At 46.2% G+C, this 17,500-nt stretch overlaps 1 protein-coding gene across 1 annotated transcript in view; it reads right to left on the bottom strand.

Moving 5' to 3' along the window:
- The window catches only part of LOC134448043 (multiple epidermal growth factor-like domains protein 11), a 190,133-nt gene extending 182,969 nt beyond the window's left edge, over positions 1–7,164 (bottom strand). The window contains exon 1 of the mRNA XM_063197802.1: positions 6,998–7,164. Coding sequence (XP_063053872.1) covers positions 6,998–7,164 — 167 coding nt within the window. The remainder of the gene's footprint in view (positions 1–6,997) is intronic.
- Positions 7,165–17,500: the final 10,336 nt, after the last annotated feature.

Raw genomic sequence — 17,500 nt, forward strand, 5'->3', positions numbered from 1 at the left:
TCCACGGTGGGCGCAGCAGATATAAATATATAAGCACACACTCATTCTTTCAGATAATTATCCTAATGCAAAACTCTCGTCTTCACTGAATTAGATCCAAAGCAATAATTCAGAGACGCAGATTGGGGTGTTTGTTTACACAAAGATGTATTACCTCTATTTATGATACAACACACACAGCTCCTGGGCCACATTATAGCATTACACACACACACACACACTCACACACACGCACGGACGCACGCACGCACACACACACACGCACATGCACAAATACACATTCACTTGGGTGATTGTGGAAATTAACTATGTGAGGGCAAAGTCTGGGGTTCCATCTCGCTGTCTTAATTGTCCTCCCACACTAAGCTCACAGTGGGCCTAATAACGCTGGCTGACGCCACGCCTTGCATACCTAATGACTTCCTCCTCAACAGCCAGACCACACTCACTCTCACAAGGAGGGGCGGAGAGACAGGAGCCGGAAGATGCAGAGATACTAGAGGATAGATACGTAGATAGATAGATAGATAGATATAGGACAAATAAAGACAACTGGACAAAGTAAGAATGGAGGGAGTGGAACAGAGAGAGAGAGAGAGAGAGAGAGAGAGAGAGAGAGAGAGAGAGAGAGAGAGAGAGAGAGAGAGAATATATTAGAAGATCGAGATAAAAAAGGAAGACGGGAGGATGACCGGAAAAAAACAGACAGAGACAGACAGAGTAAGAAATAGAGAAAATGATGGAAAGTAAAAAGTAAAGCAGAAAGACAGAGAAACAGATGGTGAAGTGAAGAGAGGAATATGATCAAAGATTAAAAAAAGATGGAAGGAGATGCAGCGTAGACACTACCAACAGACAGACGGAGACGGAATGAAGGACACAGAGAATTAAAGAACGACATACAAAAGGGAAAGAGGTAAAGAGGAAAGAGGTAAAGGATGACCTTGATCTTCAGCGCAGCAGCTTCTTTAAAATGTGCCGGAGCAGCCTGGTCGAGCACATCCCATCCCATCTCCACCACACTCCACCACACTCCAACTGCACCGTTACATACCCCCACTCCACCCCACCCTCTCCCACACCCACTCCATCCCACCAGGGTATGGGAATGGGCCGCCCCTCTCTCTCTCTCTCTCTCCCCCCCACCGCTCCTCCCCTATCCCGATGCGTCCTATCATCCAGGAGCGATTATGCTTCCTGTAAAAACTCTCCTTTGATGCTTATCGTGCCCGTGCCCTTTACGTCGCCTGCCTGCCTGCCTGCCTGCCTGCTATCCCCTCGTCCTCGTCCCCGGGTCTCTTTGTTTGTGCCTTATTAAGGCCGCTCTCTTGCGATAGCGTCTCCCCTCCCCTCCTCCCCCCTCCTCTCCCTCACCCCCCCACCCCCCACCTCCACCCTTGTGTCCTCTGTCTTCTCCCGGGCCTTTCTTCTTCCCTCTGTGGCAAAAAAGACACAAATTTAATTGAATTCCTGGGCTTTTAATGTCTGCATTAGTATAATCAAAGCAGGGCTGGGGTGGGTGGTGGGTTGCTGGGGTGGTGTGGCGGGCGATGAGGGTGGGTAGGGCTGTTTATCTCGACCTTGGGTTGAAGGGGAGGTGCGTTTGTTGTTGTTGTTTGTTGTCGTTGAGGTGGGACGGGAGTGTTTGTGGTGGCCCTTGTGTTTTTTATTTATTTATTTTATTTTTTACTTTTTTATTTATTTAGGTGTGCACAGTGTCCCCACTCTGTGCAGAGGAAAAAAACCCACTAAAGCCATTTTACAAGATCTGAAGCAGAGGACCATCGATCGAGAAGAAGCAGGCAGGTGGGGCCCGGGTGACTGGCCGGATCAGGATGCTACAGAGGAGGTCTGTTAGTAACTCGGCCTCGCTCGGGTGTGGGAGACACAGCACCAGGGCCGAATTAACATGGCATGGGGTCCCTAGGCTACAGGTTTCTGTGGGCCCCCCAAAGGCAAATTTTGCACGAAATTCATATGGACAGTGTCATAATTACAGGCTAGGAATTAAGGATAACATGTCAACCAAGTGTGCTCAACACAACAAATGATTTTTTCAATAATGCATCACAATTTAGCATTTTTTCCTCTTTTGACCAATCGGGGGCCCCCAGGCAGATGGGGGCCCCTAGGCTGCAGCCATATCTAGCCTGTGTATTAATCCAGCCCTGCACAGCACCCCCACTTCACTTCACCCCCTCTCCACCCTCTCAATTAGCCAAAAGACTGCTTTAAATCCTGCACACAACACCTCACGCCACACATCAATACCACGAAACAATACCATTTAATTTGTCCCGACTTCTAACTTCAGACATCGAAATAAATGCGGAATTAAAGGGATTGTTATTAAGCGGACAGCAGGATAGGACAGCGGGAGTGCATTGTGTTGTATTGAATCGGACGAGCGGAGTGTTTTGGTTGTGTCAAGCGGTTTAGCGCGGCGGCAGAGGCGGCGGGAGAGGGGGTTCTACGAGCCATCTCCGCAGCTGATTATGAGATCCACTATTCACTGTTTGGCTGTCACTTAGCTGTGAGCCAGGTCATGCCTCGACCCTGATCGATACGGGGAGAGGGGAAAAATCGTTCCTTGCGACAGCCCTCGCTTAAACAGATGCACAAAGACAGACAGACAGAGGAGATGGGAGGGGAGGAGAATAGGAGGGGATGAGAGAGAGAGAAAGAGAGAGAGAGAGAGAGAGAGACGAGAGGAAGAGGGGATGAGAGAGAGAGAGAGAGAGAGAGAGAGAGAGAGAGAGAGAGAGAGAGAGAGAGAGAGAGAGACGAGGAAAGAGAGGAGAGGAGGAGAATTCTGAATAAAAAATCCTCAGCTACCCCCCGAGGGCCCTTTCCGAGTGAAATTTGATTAAAAGTTTGTTTTTCTTGCCTCCCCACCCCTTCCTCCTCCGTAGAGGAGCTAAGGGAGCGGGTGGGGGGAGCAGGAGCCAGAAGTGGAGGAGTGGAGGAGGGTGGAGGAGTGGAGGAGTGGAGGGATGGAGGGGTGGAGGGGTTGCGTCGATGCGGCTCTGATGCCTAATTGGAGTTGGCAGGGCCACGAGTTCATTCGTCAGCATTGTGTGGGGCAGAGGAGCTGAGGGGTGTGAGTGGGGTGAGGAGGGGTGGGGGGGTGAAGCCCGGCAGGGGCAGGACAATCGATGTCCCTGGAGGACGCGGCGTAATCACTGCAACACAGCCGCTGACTACGGGGTTAAACATCAGGAGATTGCAGGTGTGCATGGCGCAGACATGCCGGAAGACGTGAGCTAGCGCGCTAATCACAGCGAGCACCATCTGACGAGATGCCACCGCGCAAAATTAAGCAAGCAAACAAGAAAGCACATAAATACACACACACACATAAACAAACACACACAGGCACACATATAAACCTACAGTATAAATACGCACAGGGCCGCTGACAGCTTTTGTCGGGCCCGGGACAAAGTCATCTGAATCCAACCCTACCCAATACATATAATGTAAGAGGACCCAATTCTAGACCCCTTTTCTCCCTCGGCCCGGGACAGCTGTCCCCTCTGTCGGCATTCCTGAATACGCATAAGCAAATCAACATGCATGGATATACTCGGTCACAAACACAGTCAACGGATGGGAGTAGGTATGCGACATTAGCAAGCTCATTTACCCATCTGCCAATGTTTACTTGTTTCTCTCTCTCTCTTGCATGTAAACACAAACATACCCACACACGGACTTGTATACTCAATAACACACACACGGAAACACACGGAAACACACAGACACAAACACAAACACAAACACAAACGCACACGCACACTCCCACGCACACACACACACATGAAAACACACACGCACACCCACACACACACACACCAAAACAAGGACACAAAAGTGGGACATCTGGCAAAGCATTCTTTCATCACACAAACAAACACACACTCCCTCTGTCACAGAACACCTGGGATTCTCGCACTACCTGTTTTCTCAGTCTGTTCCAAAGCAAGCCCAGTGACAACAGCCCAGCTCCAATCAGAGAGTGCTGCCATTGAACAGACTTCACATTGCGAGGTCATGATCGAAAGCCTGAGCTTTCAAATGAACAGGATTAGAATATTCTAGAATGTTGTGATGTAATGTAACAATGTACGATTCCAGAATTCTTTGTTAAATTCTGTGGACTCCAACATTCTTTCGAATTTTTGTCTTCTCCTCACCCGTGAAGTAGAAGCTACCATACCAGGTTAGGCTCTGATCATAAGACTAGGTGTTTTAGCAGAGAGAGTACCCGGTATCTGTGTATCTGTTGTTTGGGAAAGGCAGAAGGTGCTTTGAATGCTGTTCACGCGCCTTAGGTGCCTTGTGTATCAACAGCCAGATGCACCTCAAATGTTAGGCCCTGAGAGTTGAAAAAGTTTCACTTTTCAACTCACAAAGCTGCTGACATCATATACAGTACATTTTTTTGTTGATTGAAAACTGTAGACTGAACTATTTCTCAAACTTCTTTCAGACCAAGGACCACTAAATGGAGGTTCTTATTTTCATAACAAACTAAAGGCCTGTCTTAATGTAGTGAAAGAACGTATAGATCTGTTCAGCATTCTAAATGTTACAAACACAGCCTATGCTTGTTTGTCTTGGAAACCCTGACAACATTTTTATAAATCTCCTCACGGACCACTTGAGGTCTCCCGACCACACTTTGAGAAACACTGGGGTGTAGAGGGATAATGTATTTTGTATGCATAATTCGTTTTTGCATATCTAACCCCAACACTCCCATAGATATTAACTGTCTGGGATGTGGATTACATCAGAAACCTTACTTACAACCCCCCCATGGGTGATTGCCACTTACCTTAAATATGTTTGACATACTTGTCAAAACACTTTACATGGCCTATTTAGGTAGTCAAAACACGTGTAACCCCACTACACCACTACTATAATGGGTTACAAGAATTATAAGTAGTATTCTACAGGAGGGAGTTAGAAGGAGAGGAACGGGAGAGGAAATATCCTTGGGCCTAGAGACTATAGGTTCGCTACTGGAGAAGCAAATGATCTGACAAACAACAGTCGATATACAAGAAAACAATTACAGTATTTATTAATCAATAATGAGGGGGTTAAGTTCAAGTATGTCCAGCTTAAGCTGTATTAAAATACCCAATGCAATAAAATAATAAATAGTGAAAATAAATAAATAAAACCAGAGCTCTGTAAAACAATAAAATGGCCAATGTCCATGGAGATTAAAAAGGGAAACTTGGATTGTCCGTGGAAGTGAAATAAATAAAATAATAAGGAGGGAAATAGTCCGAGGGAGTGTCGAGTGTATTTGTATCAATGTATGTGACGCTTATCTGGGGAAAGGCAGGGGGTCCAGTCTTCAAGGGTTTAGTCGCGGGTCAGGGACGTCGTTCACAGGGTAGGCTCGCCATCAGGTTCAGGGTTCAATCAGGGTTGAGGGTTCAAAGCGTACTTAAAAAACCAATCTGCATACAGCAGTGATAAAAATCAATAATCAGTCTTCATCATACAATAACTGATGCTTATGGCAACATCATATGGGCCGCGGCTACGCGAGCCCATTCTAGAAACCATCCAACAATTCCTCGCTGGTCACGAGGATTTCATTTCAACGTCCGTTTAACTGATTCATATATGAATTACATGAAGAGATACAAAAATATAACAAAATACAACAAAATGTATCGCCACAAGAGACTTAGGGGTTCATAACTTATCTCTCGAATTGCCTTTGAATATCACAGTCAAGTACTAGGGATACAGCAAAGTTATAATACAAATCTTATCAACATTACTGTACTTTTATCGTCTTCTTCTATTCACAAAATAATAGAAGTGCTACTTACAGTTATCTTCCTAAATAATACAATACGATATCAGTATCTTATAAATATGGAAACAACATGTCATTCATTACATAACAGTCTAAAAGCTCCGATTGGTTTTTATAAATGGCTAAATGTTATTAGCGAAATGCTAATAACAACTCACCGGAGTTTCACGGTTGAAATCAAAAGTCTTCAAATCCAAAAATAGAGAAAAGGTCCGAAGGGAAAAGTTGATAGCGGTAGATAGTAAAAGAAGTGTGGGAAATTGAAGGAAGGTGAAAGTGTGAAAGATGAAGGATCAATTAATGAAAGTTCAGAGAATCAAAAAGCGTGGAGGTCTCAGTCAAGAATCAAGAGAAGTGAAAGTCGTTAAACAAAGTGGTCGCCTAGCAACGGGCCGACCGCGAGCTGCACAGCTGGAGCAGCTCTACGTCTATGTCTGCGTGTGTGTTGTGCATGTTGTGCACTGTTGTGTATGCATGCTGTGTGTGTATGCTGTGTGTCTGGTAACAAACCAGAGGTGGGTTACACGCTCCCCCCCTAAATTACCTTGAGTCCCTTCAAGGGTTCTAAAAGCTTTTGCGAGTTACACTCAGAAAAGGTCCGAAGAGAAAAGTTGATAGCGGTAGATAGTAAAAGAAGTGTGGGAAATTGAAGGAAGGTGAAAGTGTGAAAGATGAAAGATCAATTAATGAAAGTTCAGAGAATCAAAAAGCGTGGAGGTCTCAGTCAAGAATCAAGAGAAGTGAAAGTCGTTAAACAAAGTGGTCGCCTAGCAACGGGCCGACCGCGAGCTGCACAGCTGGAGCAGCTCTACGTCTATGTCTGCGTGTGTGTTGTGCATGTTGTGCACTGTTGTGTATGCATGCTGTGTGTGTATGCTGTGTGTCTGGTAACAAACCAGAGGTGGGTTACACGCTCCCCCCCTAAATTACCTTGAGTCCCTTCAAGGGTTCTAAAAGCTTTTGCGAGTTACACTCTCCCCCCTTAAAGTTACATTGAGTCCCTTCAAGGGTTCTAATGGCTTTTGCACTAAAAGCTAGATTCTAAGGAGCGAGTGATTATCTAACTCGTTAAAGGAGGTTAGGGCTGTACTAAAACTGTCTAAAAGGTTGTGAGCAAACAAGATCAGGGGGTTTCCTAAGTGGGAGTACTGAAGGCGGCTGGGAGCTCTCCGCATTCTCTCTGATCTCCTGGGAAGATCATCAGAAGGCACGTCATCATCTGGCACATCTTGCGTTGCGTCATCTGCCACTTCATTGTGTTCAAGTACTCTCAACGACTCTCTCTCCAGGTCTTCCTCCCGAGGCTCGTTTTCCATGGCATTGTGATGTTCTGGTAATGCAGTTTCAATGATCTCTGTTGTTTGAGGCTTCACTCCATGGTCAATGGAAAGAGCAGCAGTAAGAGGGCCTGGATCCTTGACGGCAGCAGGATGGCCAGGACCTTCAGCAGCAGCAGCACGGACTGGGCGTTGGGTGGTTGCAGCAGGATGGACAGGACCTTCAGCAGCAGCAGCACGGACTGGGCACTGGGTGGTTGCAGCCGGACGTCCAGGACCTTCAGCAGCAGCAGCACGGACTGGGCACTGGGTGGTTGCAGCAGGATGGTCAGGACCTTCAGCAGTAGAAGCACTGACTGGGCGCTGGGTGGTTGCAGCAGGATGGCCAGGACCTTCAGCAGCAGAAGCACGGACTGGGCGCTGGGTGGTTGCAGCAGGATGGCCAGGACCTTCAGCAGCAGCAGCACGGGCTGGGCGCTGGGTGGTTGCAGCAGGATGGCCAGGACCTTCAGCAGCAGAAGCACGGACTGGGTGCTGGGTGGTTGCAGCAGGATGGACAGGACCTTCAGCAGCAGCATGGACTGGGCGCTGGGTGGTTGCAGCAGGATGGCCAGGACCTTCAGCAGCAGCAGCATGGACTGGGCGCTGGGTGGTTGCAGCAGGATGGCCAGGACCTTCAGCAGCAGAAGCACGGACTGGGTGCTGGGTGGTTGCAGCAGGATGGCCAGGACCTTCAGCAGCAGAAGCAAGGACTGGGCGCTGGGTGGTTGCAGCAGCGACATCAAGCACCTTGAGGCGTCTCTCAGGGGTGGCGGATGGCTGGAAGGAGCAGCTCGCCGAATCATCCGCTGAGTCAGAACTCACTTCTGGAGCTGGAGGTTGACTCTGCCGGGTTCGTGAGCGGCGGGGTCTCGGCTTCACTGGCTCGTCACACGACGAATCGTCATCTGAATCACGGCTCTCCTCTGGAGCTGGAAGTGGACTCTGTCGTGTTCGTGGCCGCCGAGGTCCCGACTTTACTGGCTCGTCTTCCTCAGGCTCACACAGGTTACCACAAGGCAGCAGGAGATCTCTGTGTAGAGTACGTGTTGGGCCATCCTGGCCCACAGGACACACGGTGTAGACTGGCAGCTCTCCTGCTCTCTTCTGTATGAAATACACATTGGGCTCCCATCGATCAGCAAGTTTATGCCTGTTACGAAGTCTGAGGTTGCGGACAAGAACTCGATCTCCGACTTCCAGACATGACTCTCTCACTTTTAAATCAAATCTCTTTTTGTTCTTGTCAGCTACTTTCTTAGCATTGGTGATGGCTATGTTGTAGCTTTCTTTCAAGTAGGACTTCAAACTTTTAACGTACTGGGAGTGAGTCTTGTGAGCGGACTTCTTAGCAGGCAAACAGAATGCAATGTCTACAGGGAGCCTTGGTTGGCGCCCAAACATCAATTCGTATGGGCTAAACCCGGTCACCTCATTCTTAGTGCAATTATAAGCATGTGTCAGGGGTTTCACATAGTCACGCCAGTGACTTTTCTTCTTGTCTGTCAGGGTACCTAACATACTTAAAAGAGTTCGGTTAAAACGCTCAACTGGGTTTCCCCTAGGGTGATATGGACTGGTGCGTACTTTGGTGATACCAGCAAGGACACACAATTCTTTGATGAGTTGGGATTCAAAGTCCCTGCCCTGGTCACTCAGTAGGCGTTCAGGAAACCCGTAATGCACTAGAAACTGTTCCCAGAGTACTTTTGCAACTGTGGTAGCCTTCTGGTCTTTGGTAGGTATAGCCACTGCATACTTTGTGAAATGATCGGTGATGACTAAGATGTCTTTTGTATTGTGGCTATCAGGCTCCAAGGACAGATAATCCATGCATACTAATTCCATGGGACGAGTTGTTTGGATATTCACAAGGGGTGCGGATTTCTCAGGTGGTGTTTTCCTCCGCACACAGCGTCCACATGTTTTAATCTTGTCTTCCACATCTGCAGCCATTTTGGGCCAATAGAATCTTGAACGGGCTAAATCTACAGTTCTTTCCAGGCCCATGTGCCCCATCTCATCGTGGAGGCACTGGAGAATGGTGGATCTCAGGGATTTTGGGGCCACAAACTGGAAGGTAATGGTATTGTCGGCCCGTCGAGTTCTATAAAGAAGACCATCTCTCATTTCCAGTTTTTTCCATTGTTTCAGCAATAGCTTCAACTCCAAGGATTCTGTGTTCACATTGGGTTTCGCTACATTGGCTGCCTCCAAAAGCTCAACCACAGCGCTTATGACTGGATCTGCTCTCTGTTGGTGACGGAGCTCTCCCTTGCTGTAGGTAGGTAAGGTTGGACAGCCTAATGCCATGTCCTCCTCGTACAAATCTGGCACTGCATCGGCATGGAGTGAAAGAGACTCTACCAGGGTGATGGAGGGCAGGTTATCATCCGCGTCACTCAAGAGATGTCGGTGACAAAGGGCATGTATGGTCTCAACAGACAGGCTCTGGTCAGGGGCTGGAGGTAAATGACGAGAGGTGAATTGTTCTATCCGTTCCCTTTCCTTGAGAGAACCATGGTCGTCTGGCAGAGTATCGTGGTGTCGTCTGGAAAGACCATCGCCATCTTGATTGCACTTCCCAGCACGATATTTGATGTTGAAATCGAATGTGGAAAGGGCTGCCAACCACCGATAACTGGTAGCGTCAAGCTTGGCAGACTTCAGAATATAGGTGAGAGGATTATTGTCTGTCACTACAGTGAATGTGTTGCCATACAAATAATCTTGAAATTTCTCTGCTATGGACCATTTCAATGCAAGGAATTCAAGCTTGTGAGCTGGATAGCGTTTTTCACAGGGGGACAGTCCTCTACTTGCATAAGCAATTACTCGCATTTCACCATCTTGTTCTTGATAGAGGACAGCACCTAGCCCAACGGTGCTCGCATCCGTGTGGAGGACATATGGGAGTTTTGGATTTGCATATCCAAGTACAGGTGCTGATGTTAGTTTCTCTATGATGGTTTCAAAAGCTTGCTGACATTCATCTGTCCAGCGGTTTGCAAATGGCTCCTTGACATTGAAGTATGGTCCAGAGGTTGTTGTCGCTCTCTTTCCCTTCTGGTTGGGTGGGTAGCCCTTTGTGAGGTCATTCAGGGGTTTGATGATTTTGGAGTAGTCTTTCACATAGCGACGATAATATCCCGCAAAGCCTAGGAATGACTTGAGGTCTTTGAGATTTTGGGGTCTGGGCCACGTGCGGAGGGCACTGACTTTCTCAGGATCAGTCTCCACACCTTTGCTTGAAACGATATGCCCCAAATAACGCACTGAGCTTTGAAAAAAGCTGCACTTTGAAGGCGAGAGCTTCAGGCCGTGTTCTCTTAACTGTTGGAGTACATGTAAAAGTCTGCTTTCATGTTCTTCTAGAGTGCTAGAAAAAACAATGACGTCATCTAAAAATACAAGTACTTCTTTCAGATTGAGGTTTCCCATGCATCTCTCCATCAATCTTTGAAAAGTACTGGGTGCATTGGTAATCCCCTGGGGCATACGGTTAAACTCATAAAACCCCAGCGGGCATACAAAAGCTGTCTTTCCTTTATCCCGCTCCTCCATTTCAATCTGGTAATAACCAGACTTGAGGTCCATCACTGAAAACCATTTGGACCCAGCAAGGGCTGAAAAGGCTTCTTCAAGATTGGGGAGTGCATAGGCATCACGTACTGTCAAGGAATTGAGTTTCCTGTAATCGATACATAGCCGCACATCTCCATTCTTTTTGCGGACGACAACAATTGGGGAGGAGTAGGGGGACTCTGAATGACGAATCACTCCTGCATCCAGGAGTGTTTTCAGGTGTTTCCTCACAGCTTCAAAATCTTGGGGGTGGATTGGCCTTGATCTCAGTTTGAATGGAGTGTCATCATGAAGCTGAATGCGATGTTTCACTTTGGTTGCATGGCCATAATCCAATTCATGATGGGCAAAGACATCAGAGAAGTGGCTCAGGGTGTTTGTGACTCTTTTCTTCCAGGGCTCTGAGAGTGGGGAGTCACCAAAATCAAACTTTAAATCAGGTGTTTCAGCTGAACATGGCTGCTGATAGGACAGCTGACAACATCTGACTGTTTCAGTCTGATTTAATTCCGGAGGGGGACTGGGAAGGATTTCATGGGGGATGGTCAGCTCAGCAATGACACAGTTCATGGGCAGAGTGATGTCATGCTCTGTTTCATTCCGCACCCAGACAGGAAGTTTGAAGGGGTGCTGAGATGGCAAAGTGATGAGGCAAGAGTCTACAAGGATTCCACCTGGCAGAGCTGATGTGGTTGGATGTTCTATCAGGGCATAGCTTTCAGTGTTGACATTGCTGCTGCTCACGTGACCCTCCAGTGGAACTCTTCCTCTAGCTGGGATGACTTTGTGCACTTTACTCCTCAGTGTTACTGTTCCAAGGTGTCCACTATCTCGCTGTGTCTTTCTGTATGCCAGCATTTTCAATATCTGTGCGTATCCGTGTAAAGTGGAAGTCAAGCTGGTGGTAGGGGAATCACAGTGCTCATCATAAAGCAGGTCCAGTGTGTTGGTGCCAATGAGGACAGGTATGTCACTGTTGGAGCGGATGTCAGGGATGACTAGAGCCAGGGTGTCTATTTCAGGTGCAGACTTGATGAATTCTTTGGGGAACTTCACATGAATCTCTACATACCCAAGGTATGGAACTGACTGCCCGTTAGCTCCCTCAACTTCAAGGAGGTGGCTCATGGAATGAATGGGTTGGTGGGACAGGTGATCTTCATAAAAAGACAGGGATACTGTTGTCACCTGAGAACCGGTATCCAGCAAGCTTTTGCACTGTATGCCTGATATGGTGAGTTTTGCTGTGCATTTCTGACCAATGAGCCCTTTTGGGAGGTGGGACTGGTGCTTCGAGCCTGCATAACAGAGTCTTGCTTTAGTTCTTGGTGTCTTTGTGAAGTGGGGGGTTTGGGGTGTTGGTGAGGCAGGGGTTGTTTCAGTTTCCGTTTGCCCCATAACAGAAACTACTGTTGGTTTAAATGTGCAGAGCGTGAGACACCATGGGCTATGTCCCAAGCCTGCTGTTTCTCTCTGAGTGCTTTCCTCTTTGTGTCAACTAGCACTGGATTTGCTGGGTCACTGCACACTGAGGAGAGGTGGCCATCTTCTCCACAGTTGAAACAGTAGCCAGGTTTCGGTCTCTTGGACATGGTCTCAGCAAATGAGGGCTGGTCAGTAGTTCGGGCTGAGCTGGGTTTGTGTCTTTTGGGCTCGTTTTTCTGCATTGAGGTGTTCTTGTTTTGCTCGGACTGTGAAGCTTTCAGTGATGCAAGTTGAGCTTTCAGTTCGGCTATTTCTTTTTTCATTTGTTTCTCACCGGCAGAGAGTGTCTCTTTGAGCTGAGAGTCTAGATCGTCATTGCAGTCATAGACATAGTGGGCTTTAGACTGGACTTTGGGCCGAGGGAGGCCCAGGTGCTGGGACATGCGGATGGACTTTGCAGCCTGCTTATCCTCTTCAGTGCGGAGGAGCAGCAAAAGTTGAGAGAAGGGAGGTGGAGCATTTTTCTTTAATTCCAGCTGTAGGCTGTTGATGAGAGTGTTGTCCCAGCAGCCTCTACAAAACTGCTTTAACAGTTGACGGTCATGGTCCCTCTGTGGCAAACCTCCTCTTTGAATCACCTGGTTGAGAGCTGTCTGCAGGCGGCTTAAGTAAGCAGAGGGTTTCTCTCCTGCATCCTGGTGGGTGTTGAGGAATTTAGCAAAGAGTTCATCACCGTCGTCCACTGTGCCATACGCAGAGTCCAGAACACGTAGGTAGGCCTGAGCATTTGCATGGGGCCCTAAGTGCTTGATCATATTCGCAGCTGGTGCAAGCAAACTCTCCACAATCCTTCTTGTGACATGCCGTGAGGACAGACTGGAGTCAGACAGCAAGAATTCGGTGTGGTTGCGCCATGTTTCGTAATCCACTTCATGGTGGGGAATGGGAATTCTACCAGAAAAGGACCTCAGTTTCGCACTGCTGTGAGAAGATGCAGAGTCGTTGGCTCGAATGACGTGTTCAACCACCACCTTCTGCACTTCCGGGGTCATGAGTTCACTCACAGGGGGTGTATAGGAGGGTCGTCTGCGGAGTGGGGAACCATCAGAGTTCAGCTGGTTTGCAGAGTGAATGGCACCAGGGACGTCAGCTGCCATGGCAGAGGGAGCGTCTTCTGTACTGGGTCGGTCCAGAGATGTATGGCAGCTTTTGGAAGTTCCGGCGGGGCTCTGCATTGTGGATACACCTGAACTCTCGACTGTGGATGCCAAGGCAGGTTGGGCTCCAGCTCCCAAGGAAACTGAGAGATGGGAAAGCTCACTCTGCAGAAGTGACTGCAAGTCCAGGCCGCTCATTTCAGCAATGTCTTTCAGTGAATTCAGATAAGTTTTAGTTATACTACTACTTACATATTTGGAGTATACACTAGAAAGAAGTTGAACGCAATATACTTTGTTGGGATCAAGTGGGGATGCTCTATAAAGAGGTAATGGCCCTAATTCGCGTACTGTAAGCCCTGAGTCAAATTCAACAATGGCAGTGTTTTTTAATTCAGAGTCAGTGCTATTCATATTAATGATACGTGAGAAAGGTCCATTTTCTTCTAAAAATGTGTAAAATTCTCCATCAAGGTCGTCATCACATAACCCACTAACTAAGACAGAGTTAGGGATTTTAATATTCTGTTGTGCAATTATCTCCATGTTTACATAAAATGAAGAGATATTTCAACAATCAGTAACTGTCAGTATTAGTATTACGAAAGTGTGTATCAGTATCAGTATCAGTAACAAGTAAGTGTATATCAGTAACTATCAGTATTTGTATTACGAAAGTGTGTATCAGTAGATATCAGTATCAGTAATAAATAGATGTGTATCAGTAGATATCAGTATCAGTAATAAATAGATGTGTATCAATAGATATCAGTATCAGTAATAAATAGATGTGAGTTCAAGAAGAATTAGATAGGATAGAATAGAATTAGAAAATAAGAGTATACCTATTATGCAAATAACAGTGTATATTCGACTTGAATGTCAAATCAGTGCTTCTCCTGGCAGGGCTCGCCAAGTTTTGTGTAACCCCACTACACCACTACTATAATGGGTTACAAGAATTATAAGTATTATTCTACAGGAGGGAGTTAGAAGGAGAGGAACGGGAGAGGAAATATCCTTGGGCCTAGAGACTATAGGTTCGCTACTGGAGAAGCAAATGATCTGACAAACAACAGTCGATATACAAGAAAACAATTACAGTATTTATTAATCAATAATGAGGGGGTTAAGTTCAAGTATGTCCAGCTTAAGCTGTATTAAAATACCCAATGCAATAAAATAATAAATAGTGAAAATAAATAAATAAAACCAGAGCTCTGTAAAACAATAAAATGGCCAATGTCCATGGAGATTAAAAAGGGAAACTTGGATTGTCCGTGGAAGTGAAATAAATAAAATAATAAGGAGGGAAATAGTCCGAGGGAGTGTCGAGTGTATTTGTATCAATGTATGTGACGCTTATCTGGGGAAAGGCAGGGGGTCCAGTCTTCAAGGGTTTAGTCGCGGGTCAGGGACGTCGTTCACAGGGTAGGCTCGCCATCAGGTTCAGGGTTCAATCAGGGTTGAGGGTTCAAAGCGTACTTAAAAAACCAATCTGCATACAGCAGTGATAAAAATCAATAATCAGTCTTCATCATACAATAACTGATGCTTATGGCAACATCATATGGGCCGCGGCTACGCGAGCCCATTCTAGAAACCATCCAACAATTCCTCGCTGGTCGCGAGGATTTCATTTCAACGTCCGTTTAACTGATTCATATATGAATTACATGAAGAGATACAAAAATATAACAAAATACAACAAAATGTATCGCCACAAGAGACTTAGGGGTTCATAACTTATCTCTCGAATTGCCTTTGAATATCACAGTCAATTACTAGGGATACAGCAAAGTTATAATACAAATCTTATCAACATTACTGTACTTTTATCGTCTTCTTCTATTCACAAAATAATAGAAGTGCTACTTACAGTTATCTTCCTAAATAATACAATACGATATCAGTATCTTATAAATATGGAAACAACATGTCATTCATTACATAACAGTCTAAAAGCTCCGATTGGTTTTTATAAATGGCTAAATGTTATTAGCGAAATGCTAATAACAACTCACCGGAGTTTCACGGTTGAAATCAAAAGTCTTCAAATCCAAAAATAGAGAAAAGGTCCGAAGGGAAAAGTTGATAGCGGTAGATAGTAAAAGAAGTGTGGGAAATTGAAGGAAGGTGAAAGTGTGAAAGATGAAAGATCAATTAATGAAAGTTCAGAGAATCAAAAAGCGTGGAGGTCTCAGTCAAGAATCAAGAGAAGTGAAAGTCGTTAAACAAAGTGGTCGCCTAGCAACGGGCCGACCGCGAGCTGCACAGCTGGAGCAGCTCTACGTCTATGTCTGCGTGTGTGTTGTGCATGTTGTGCACTGTTGTGTATGCATGCTGTGTGTGTATGCTGTGTGTCTGGTAACAAACCAGAGGTGGGTTACACACGGATATAAGAAAATGATGAGTATTGCATCGCAACGTTAAAAAAGCAGCAAAAACAGGAACACCTCATAACAGCTTTCAAAGTGTGTCTACAAGGGCTGGATGTTCACTTTACAAAATTGACTTTTCCAGCCACTTAGAAATAAGTGAACACATTCACCAGAGTGAATGATAATGCAGTACCCAAAAAGTACCAACCACTTTGATGTTTTACCATCCCATCATTTGGATAGTGGCTAGTGTGAATTTGACATCCCTGCTGTCTGAGGGGAATTCTGTGAACACGGGCTAAATGATAAACCTGGCTAAATTAAGCATCTGCTTAGTCCTCTGATCAAACTGAACACCATAGATGTGAATTCACACTAGCCAATAGTGAAATATAACAATGGTTTGCCTTGCAGTCCCACAGGCAATAGTGGGTTAGATAAGGGGTTAAAGGATTAGAGCTGCAGCCAAAGTGTCACAGCTTCATTTCCTCACGGTCTGCTTCTAGCTCAAGGGCCCGTGTTTTTGCCTGGTGACCTGGTGTATTGGCCCTCTGTAAGTGTCCTGTTAGCACCACGAGATCCTGATAAGACCAGGTGGATGTTCATTCACAAGTCAGGTTAAAGTAGTGGTAAATTAGCTACTAAAAGAGCCTGAGGTACTCATATTCGCAACTAAATGAAGCCTGCAGGCCATCTCTTAGCAGATTTATAACTTCCTGTTCACTTGGCCCAATTCCCTTATTAGTGAAAAGGCTTGACTACATAACAACATTGCTATGACATTACCGAGAGGCTTAAGTAACAGATTAAGATTCAAATCTCGTACCGACATTCTGGTCTGACCAAGACGATAATGAACATTTCCAAACGGCCTGGTAAACCCGCTTCCCTCGGTTTGCTACTGGTCGAGGCCAGAAAAGGTTGTGCCTAAGTTTAAACCAAACATTTTCTAAGTTGCAATAGAACGTCTCTGCTTACACCACGTCACTGCCTTGAACACGCCTCTACCTAGGGCCGTTGCAGCTGCTCAAAGTTGATTGCTTCGCGACAAAGTGGGTGGAGTTCCCGAAATCTCCAGAGCTCAGACAGATATTGCATTGCTCTTGACCTGACTAGTAGCAACGCAGAAGGTGTTGCGTAACTAGGAGGGCGTAGCCTGACTAAGATGAAGACATAGCCATTGCAATTTTGGTGACGGTAAATTTGTAACATTACATTACATTACATTACACTTAGCTGATGCTTTAATCCAAACAGACTTACAGTTATTTAGAGGGTATTGGTTACAGTCCCTGGAGCAATGTGGGGTTAGGTGCCTTGCTCAAGAGCTCTTCAGACATGGATGGAAATGTAGGGAGAGGTAAGGGTGGGATTTGAACCTGCAACCCGCTGATTTTAAGACCACCTCCATAACCATTTGACCACGGCTGCTCCCAGGCAGCCATAGGTTCTCTTAAGTTGTGATAGGCCACCACTCTGCCTGATGAAGGTCTAAGGACCGAAAGCTTGCAAGTCAAGTAAAGCTTCTTTGCACAAAAATAGACCTGAAGTGTGTGGATTGTCTTCTTCTTTTAACACAGCCATAGGTTCTCTGGGATAAAGAATTGTCAAGCAAGATGAAGATGAGTCCTCTTGACCTGCATCTGGAAGGTGCTGCAGGGTCCATATTTCATCTAAAACAGTGGCTGTGTCTCAAATCACGTACTTGTGCACTTCGGGCACTGTGTTTCAGTGCCTAGGGCGATCATGCTGAAAATTTCAGTTGAGCCAGTGCACTAAAAGTGCCAG

Source organism: Engraulis encrasicolus, chromosome 4 (assembly GCF_034702125.1).
Source record: "Engraulis encrasicolus isolate BLACKSEA-1 chromosome 4, IST_EnEncr_1.0, whole genome shotgun sequence".
NCBI classification, from domain to species: Eukaryota; Metazoa; Chordata; class Actinopteri; order Clupeiformes; family Engraulidae; genus Engraulis; species Engraulis encrasicolus.